The sequence below is a fragment of the Cyphomyrmex costatus genome, unplaced genomic scaffold (assembly GCF_001594065.2).
Source record: "Cyphomyrmex costatus isolate MS0001 unplaced genomic scaffold, Ccosl1.0 scaffold273, whole genome shotgun sequence".
Lineage (NCBI taxonomy): Eukaryota > Metazoa > Arthropoda > Insecta > Hymenoptera > Formicidae > Cyphomyrmex > Cyphomyrmex costatus.
This window is the reverse complement of record NW_017276833.1, coordinates 519,455-528,447: the sequence shown is the minus strand read 5'-3', so window position 1 is coordinate 528,447 and position 8,993 is coordinate 519,455. Positions and strand designations below refer to the sequence as shown.

The 8,993-nt window shown below is 32.8% G+C and overlaps 2 protein-coding genes across 2 annotated transcripts; both read left to right on the top strand.

The window, feature by feature from the left end:
* Window positions 1-615: 615 nt before the first annotated feature.
* Window positions 616-3,876, top strand: TfIIS (RNA polymerase II elongation factor). The gene is made up of 4 exons (XM_018540921.1): window positions 616-886; window positions 2,063-2,240; window positions 2,346-2,698; window positions 3,541-3,876. Exons 1-4 carry the CDS (start codon window positions 818-820, stop codon window positions 3,874-3,876), a joined length of 936 nt encoding a protein of 311 aa, XP_018396423.1. The 5' UTR covers window positions 616-817.
* Window positions 3,877-6,399: 2,523 nt separating this feature from the next.
* On the top strand, window positions 6,400-7,707 carry LOC108774750 (transmembrane protein 222). Its single transcript, XM_018540930.1, has 4 exons — window positions 6,400-6,622; window positions 7,148-7,358; window positions 7,424-7,554; window positions 7,626-7,707. Exons 1-4 carry the CDS (start codon window positions 6,510-6,512, stop codon window positions 7,705-7,707), a joined length of 537 nt encoding a protein of 178 aa, XP_018396432.1. The 5' UTR covers window positions 6,400-6,509.
* Window positions 7,708-8,993: the final 1,286 nt, after the last annotated feature.

The following is an 8,993-nucleotide window of genomic DNA, read 5'->3' as shown; positions in this document are numbered from 1 at the left end:
GGACTTTTAACGGTCGTAAGCAACTTCGTGTATACAATTTGAATATAATACGCTGCTTGCACGTCAGAGTGCGCGCGCGTGATTTCAAGCCAGGGTTATCGATCATGAAACTTATTCCCCTAGGATGAAAAGTGAAAAATGAAAATTTTCTCCATTAGCTTCAATCATTAGCGAAGTCGGTCGCGCCTGCACTAAAAACCTAAATTCCAATCCTAAGTGAATAGTTTAATTCCTTTTTATTTACTTTGTTTTGCATAGCACTATCCTAGTTTAATCTACAAGGGTAATTCCTAATTTTTAAACGAATTATAAGTAGTAAATATATGTTTAAACTGCCGAATCGGAGTGACTTTTTTCTCGATAAAGGCTCCTCTCCTGCCTATTCCCGAAATTGTCCAAACGCGACGGATATCCAATTAGTGAATCTTTGCGCCTTGGGCTTAAAATGTTGGCAACACCGATGGCTCCTGCACATCGGTCGCGGAAACGCTTCTTGCCGCGCGGCCAAGTGCGCGGCAATAAGCCAATGAACATCTTAGGAGCTGCAAGCTTATTGGCCACCGCGTCACATTTTATCGCGCGGTAAGCGTTTCCGTGTTCAGTGTGCGAAAGCCATGAGGCAGCCATAGCTTCGGGCGCGGGACGCCTCGAGTCGCGGAGTCGTTGGATTAAACAACAATCCGTGGTGTCACTGTCCCGTGAAGCGCTTGGCGTTTGTAAGATTGTGGTTGGATTGTGTTTGCATTTACGCGCGCATTACTGTTTACAACCACCTTCGTGGCAGCCAAACACCGTGCGCGCGTGTGGTTCTCCGACGATGAGCGCAGAGGAGGAAGTGTTGCGTATCCAGAAGAAGCTCAACAAAATGTCGAGCGGTGACGGGACGGTGAGTAATAAGTGAGTAAAATAATGATCGCAGTATACTGGTTGAGATGTGCGCGCGCTAAGAAGGGTCCTTTAGTCGTTAGGAAAGCGCGGCTTTCTCTCCTCAACAATTTCGAGCACCCAAATTCGGCGCGCGCGGAACCTCGCGGGAGCCGTGAAACGTAAAGCCTGTTCTTTTCACCCTCAACCTTTTGCACGGCTCATCCTTTCTCTCCCCAACGTGGAGAGAAAGAGAAGAAATGATGAACCGCGTGTAATCTTCAGCCGAAAAGAACAGATTTATGATCGCCAAATGTCGTGAAGGCTCCGCTTTGTTTATCCATGGATCACTGTCGCATCGCGTCTTAAGGGTCTGAGCACAGGATTGCCGTAACACGTTTAAGACTCAGGACGAGTAACAAGATTTATTTTTTTACTTGCAAACGATCAGATTACCTTTGCTTATATAGCAAGTGCATACTATTAAGAGATGTAACGATGTCCATTAATTTCAATGTCATATGCCAAAGCTTATGCATTGTTTACATCTACAACTAATCCGTCTCAAATGTGTTATGGCAATCCTGTGTTTAGACCGTTACTCATTCGATTTATTTCTTGTCTCATTAAAATCAAGTATTCAAAAGTCTTTTATTCGATTCTTATATTGTATAATTTTTATCTTCCAATGTTTACCTTTCTTTCGGACTTTTATTGCAAGACAATTTTTGCTAATGCATTTTTGTTGTAATTAGATCGAATGATTAAAATATACAGTTTCGTTGTTATACGATTGTTTTTGTTTACCATAATTATTTCTGAAAAAAAAATTTTAACATGTAGCAATGTTGATGTCAGTATTGAAATTATACTACGCAAAAATACTGAATAATATACATAGAATAGGTATAATAGACCTACCCTTTGTCACTATACTAGATCCATATTCTGTATGTCTATCGACAGTTGTCGCTATTGTTTAGTAGCGACAGCTGATAAATGCTTTTTCCTGGAATAGACCTTGCTATCGTCAGTTATCGACACTGGCAACTGTCAATAGACATGTACAGATTATAAGTCCTAGGTGATACTAAAATATTCTATTTTGTTTTCGTTAAATTTCAAATAAATATCTGTTTTATTTTATTTTAAGTGTATACTAGTTATAAAAAACAAATCTAATATTTCTTTCAATCAGGGTCAAGAACAGGCTTTGGAATTGCTTAAGATTCTTCAAAAATTACCTGTTGACTTAGAGCTTTTGACTAAAACACGTATTGGAATGACTGTAAATGCGTTGAGAAAATCAAGTAGGGATGAAGAAGTCATTTCTTTATCAAAGACTCTTATTAAAAACTGGAAAAAGTTCTTATCTGGTATGTATATAATAATATAAATTTAAGTATAACATTTTTATATAGAGATCATTAATAACACTATTTGCATAATTTAATTCTATTGTAATTTATTCGATATTATAGGATCAAATAAAGAGAAGGACTCAACATCGTCAAGTAGTTCAAAAAAGAAGGATGAGAAACCAGATAAAGCAAAGGAAGAGAGCGATCATAAGAAAGAGAAAGATATTATGGATGTCGATGTAAAAGTTAAGGAAGAAAAACCTTTCAAAGACATTCAAAGGAAACAGGCGTCTTTCCCTGCTCCTACCACAACAGATGCAGTGAGATTAAAATGCAGAGAACTATTGGCGACAGCTTTACGTGTTGATGGGAAAGTTATTGATGGATGTGCCAGTCCAGAAGAGTTAGCAGAAGAATTGGAAGAAGCAATCTATGCAGAATTTAAAAACACTGACAACAGATACAAAAATAGAGTAATTAAACATATTCTTTTTTTTGTGTACAAAACTGTTTTTACTTTGGTACTCTAAAAGTTTAGGACGCTTGCGTAAAAAGTTAGAGATCAGGATTTGCTCTACATCTTATTTTGAAGGAAAAAGGTACTTTTATGAAAAAAAAAATGTTGCTTTTGTCACATATTAAATTGAATTATTTTTAGGATCATCTGCATGGTGATATTTTTGTTCTAAGCACAATGAAGTCATGATGTATGGAATAACATACAACAAAAAATTTATTTAAAAAATATTAAAGTAAAAAGCGTTATGCATACTAGAATATTATAAAAATATTGAAACAAAAATGACTCAAATAACAGTTTTATCAATTTTGTCCGAAAACCACATTCAAAAATTTTTAATTGGCTACTGACTTGCCTATACTTACCATACATATTTTCCTTATTTATCTATCAGTGTGTAAGCTTGACTGAAGTGCAGTAACTGAGAGTTAAGATCCAGCTTTCACCATTAAAGGCTTTCTTAATGTGTGTTCACATGTACAATCCTACAAATCTTTTGTTTAAAATTTTTTTCTTATGTACATTGCCGCCTAAATAAATTGCAGTAATGGAAAAAACTCATTGAACTAAAATTTATAAAATGGAGAGTAGAATAAGAAAATAAACTATACTTCTCTCTAAGAAACATACCAAGTTGTACTTGTAAACTCCATATATCATAAACAATTTTTCATGTAAATGTCATTTTAACATTTCACATCTTTTTTGGTATTGCAATTTAATGGCCAGCAGTGTATATAATTATGCCAAATTGTATTAATGTATTTATAAATACATTTATATATTTGAATATAGGTTCGCAGCAGAGTTGCCAATTTGCGCGATGTGAAGAATCCTAATCTACGGACGAACTTTTTGGTAGGTGCGATTACGCCTGCTAGATTAGCGGTAATGACTGCAGAAGAAATGGCAAGCGACGAAATTAAGCAATTACGCGAACAGTTCAAGAAAGAGGCTATCAATGACGCACAACTTGCCACCGTGCAGGGAACCAAGACCGACTTGCTCAAATGTGGTAAATGCAAGAAGCGCAACTGCACGTATAACCAAGTGCAAACACGTTCAGCCGACGAACCGATGACTACTTTCGTATTGTGTAATGAATGTGGAAATCGATGGAAATTCTGCTAAGCTATTATTTCTTGATCTATACTATGTCGTGACAAAATGTATATTTTATCAGCTTAGAATTCAATATTTATGAATTGATTTAAACATCATGATATGTATTGCGATTTTTTAATTGTCGCATTATAGAAGAAAATTCTTTTCAATTAATTAAATGTATAATATATAATTTTCGTATCTTTCACATATTGTTAGCTTTTTTTTTTAACAAAAAGATCATGAGTTTCTCAAACTAAGTAATCTATGAAGATTTTATATATCTGTTGTGTAAGTTGTATGCAAAGTGGCAAATATGTAGTTTAACAGAGCCTCCCCTCCCCCTCTATGACTGACATATATCCCTGGTTATGACCCTGCGTGATCTTGACGAAATTTTAACCGTCGGACTCGTCGTTACTCGTTAAAAAGTTATGAACAAAAAAATTTTACAAACATCTCATTTCTGCTATGTAAGCAAAGGGTCGCACGACTTTAATGATTGTATTGTTGCACGTTGATTTCGACTTTTCACACGAACTTATTCCACCTCTCCCTCAGCGCACGACGTCCATGATTATACAATAAGGAAAAATAATAAATTGTAATGAATATATTTGCAAAAATTTAAACTTTGTTCATAGCTTTTTAACGAATAATGTCCGACGGTTAAAATTTTCTCAAGGCCATTCAGGAACAAGACCTTGACAACATATGTCAAGGTCATTGGGGAAGGGGTTCCCCTAAACTACATAATTACCCATAAAGTTTATAGATTCTTTTCAAATTATCAGAAATGTATGTACATTGATCCATGAAGCATAGTGACATTCTCGAAAAATATGTTCCATAGCATTACATTTATTGAAACTGCTCAATTAGATCAGAGCTTTGTGGAAATCTGTTTGCTTCTCAAAAGCGGGAATATCTAATACAGTTATATGGGAAGTTGTTGAAATAAATCAGCTGTTAATTTTAAATGCAAGGAATAGGAAATATGAAAGATTTTTTTATAAAGGAATTTTATTTGCATAGAAAGTAAACATTATTTGAAATAAAGTAAACGGCATGGTTCACGAAACGTTTGCATTAATAATGAAGAAAGACTCGGCGATAATCCGCAAACCTTCTGGTATAATATGATTGGAAATGTTTGTATCATTTAAATGTTTATAAAAGTACTGAATATCATTGATCTTAATATTTTATGATATATTTTTGAAATACAAAATTCTTGATATATTTCAGAAATTTAAAAAACCAATGTCTCTTTTAATAGAAAAAAGTGTTTGTAAAATTCCGAAATATATATAAGAATTTAGTATTTCGAAAGTGAGATTGATGTGTGTTGATGAATGACATTGGTATTTTTATAAACAATTAAATAATGTAAATATTTCTGCTTGCATTTTTATTTCAGACGGAAATGAATCCTCTGTTAAAAAGGATATTTTATTTTTCTTATTCTTTGTGTACGCATTTAAAAATGATAACTGATTAGTTAGATAGCTGAATAACTTCCCATGAGATACACTGTAGATATATATTTTAAGGTACAGGCATACATTTTAATTGATACGCTTTTATTCTAATTGCGATTACTATCATGCTACGCGATTTTGACTGTAATGTATTCACTGTAAGTTTTCAATTATCCTTATAATAGTGTGATGTAAGTAGATTACTTTGTTATTGTGCTGAAAAATTTGAATCTTCATAAGCACTATAAATTGTCTTTATGAGTCCGAAATATACAGATACAATATAGTACAACTATCTTTAGATTTTTTTTTTAATCACAATACCTTTCTGTGAAATTCGTTAATTAATCATTAATGTAAGCATGTTGTAAGCTTAAGAGATTCTAAAAAAAGAAAGAGAGAGTTGTAAAACTGTAGAATCTGCTGAACGCGACCATATTCAAGACCATCTAAAGCCGTAATCACACTAGCGATTGCGCGATTGTGATTGACGATTACTTCTCAACCAATCGTAACAAAACAATCGGTGACTGCTTTGCTCTGATTGGTTGAGAAATAATCCTCAATCGTCTAATCACAATCGCGCAATTGCTAATGTGATTACGGCTTAAGTCCAGTCTTGAGGTTTCACAAACCAATGAAAAGGCTGCGTTAAGGCCATCACACGTACGAAAATTTTAGTACGAATCGTAAGGCCGGAATCAGACTACGCATTGAACGTTGAGATTAAAGATTGAAAGATTGAAATTTGGCCAATCAAAATAATAGGAGCAAAAATTCTTTTATTCTCATTGGTCAAAGTTCAATTTTTAATCTTCAATCTCAATTTTCAATCCGTAGTCTGATTCCGGCTTAAGGTGATTGCTCGACCATGATTGGCCAATTTCTTACGGCACGACATACGACAACGGCTCCCGACTTATTGTAGATCAGGCCTTAAGATGGTTTTAAATAAGAACCGGTGCTATGAATACCGGCCCTTATTGTTGTCACTTCGCAGCCATATTGAAACATCCTAGGCAATTTCTGATTGGTTCTACTTTTTAGACAAACTGCGCATCCACGGGAATGATATACCTGTGTTTTTATTGGAACTACCTATCTCTATTGTGAATGTTGTTCTTTTATATACTTGAGGTCCTTAGCGGGGGTACTCGCTGCATTTGGCATTAGCGACTTATGACAGATATCATAGAGTTGTCAAATGATTTATCCGAGATGGATCTCAGCGTCCACCCGGAAAGACAAAGATTTCCTTTCTGTATCGTTTGGACTCCTTTACCTATCCTAACGTAAGTCATTCTGATTTCTTCATCTCTAAATAGCTTTATCCAAGTGGGTATCTTCTAGAATACAATGGAGATATCTCCTGAATAAAGTTATCCACAGTTTACCTGGAAGTGAAGAAATTGGGCATATACATGTGTTCTAATCATAACCTCGACTCTAATCTGGATAATTTGTTATTAACATAATTAATTACAAATTATATTATACAATCCGTTGTTGTACATCACATATTTGAAGAGGACACAATAATGTTGAAACGTCTGTAATTTTTATTGAAAATATATTATTATTATTTCATGAAAAAACATCCTGCGATGGTTCACAAAGACAATTTTTTGTTCCATATATTTTTAAACATTGGAGCCTTTATTCTTTTTCTATTTGATATTTGTCAGACTAATGTTTAGCTATTTTTAAAATGTAAAAATAATTCATCAAATATATCAATTTTTCACATCAATATTAATCATGCTAAATGAATTATAAAGTTTGTATTTAAAATAAAAATTTGTGTACTTGATTTCAAGATACATTCTTCCTTTTATTGGACATATGGGTATTGCGACGTCAGCAGGAGTAATAAGGGATTTTGCTGGTTCTTGTTATGTTTCTGAAGACAACATGGGATTTGGTAAGCCTACCAAATATTGGCAGCTTGATCATACCAAAGCCAAAGGAGCCACACAAGGATGGGATGCTGGTGTGGCAGAAGCTAGCGAAATTTACAAAACCAGAATGGTAACAAAATCGAAAAAGCTAGAAAAAGCTCCTCTATTTGCAATGCAAAATTCACTTTCTTACAGCATAATTTATTCTGCGATAATTGCCACTCACACGTGGCAACAGCCTTGAATTTGATGTCATACGATAACTCGAACAAGTGGAATATGGTAAAACTTGCATTTCTTATGTTGCTTTATGGGAAGTACGTCAGGTAAAAACAAAATACGGAAAAAAATTTATGTATGTAATTTCTATTATTAATAACTACTATATTCATTTCAGTATTCTAGGTTTCCTTAAGACCTGGTTACCTTTCTGCGCATTTGTTACAATTGTATTGCTGTTAAGTTTATATGTATATTAATTACTTGGATAAAAAAGACATATTTCAAAATTAGTAATTTTTCAGTAAAACATTTTTAAATTCCACAAATTCAAATGTTTTAATTAAGATAATACATGACTTCATTTTTCACATTGTTACCGTACTTTCAACACTATACATATTATACTTTTATTATATTTTCAATTATATGTATTTAAAATTATGTCGTAATTTAAAATTCAGGTACAGATGTTAATTATAAAGAATTTTGTATATCCAGAAAACTTTTGAGGGGAACTATGCCATGTTCTATTTTATGAATATAGAATACAACTTCCACCTACATTTGTCAGATGTAAATATAATTTATTTAACTCTTACAATTTAAAATATACACATATAATGTACACACTTTATCTATATAAATGTTTTATAGTAAAATTAAGTTCAAGGATAAGTATATGACTTTTCATAAAATTATGTCGTGTGTGTGTATGTGTGTGTGCGCGCGTGCGTGTGTGTTCCACTTTAATCATCTTCTCAAAAGAAGAGTGTCATTTTGAAGAAGACGATTTTATTTTGTTCAGAATGTCCATCGCATCTTTTTTCTTCAAAATAGCATACCTTAACTTTATATCGAGTTTGCGTTTTATAATATAACAAGATAGATTTTTGTTACATAAGTTTATTTGTACATCTGAAGAGGGCTGAATCATACAGCTAATACGTGTAATGTTAATTTGTTGAATTGTTAAAGTAAAATTTATAATTTGATTATTGTATCTCACTTTTATTTGCTATATAAAAAGTAAATTTTGATTAGACGCTATCTTTTTTTTTTTGTAATTTATGTCTGCCAACTAATTTTTTTTCTTCTTAAACATTAAATATTCTTTCAACTATTTAAAATGTCATGTTTTTATTTGTTCTTGTATGAAAGATAGGAATGTTTTCAAAAAATAGTGTAAAATAGGATTAAATATTTAACTGCTATGTTTTCATAGCAGTGATACACAACCTTTTTTTAATGGCCATCTTTAGAGGAACATTTTCAAAGTGCTAGTTTCATAAATAGATAAAATCTTACGGGTCACGTGTTTATTTCATTTACATAAAATAGAAAATATGATTATATATTTTTTGGCAGAGAATCACATGTAGGCCGCTAGTTGTGCATCACTATATTATGAAATTATTATACTACGTGATATTTACTTTTTTAAAATATTTTATTATACATATTTTGTTATATATGTATATAATTGAAAAATACGAAGTATATACATCTAATAATGTTTTCGACTCAAGCAAGTTTACATCTTGGT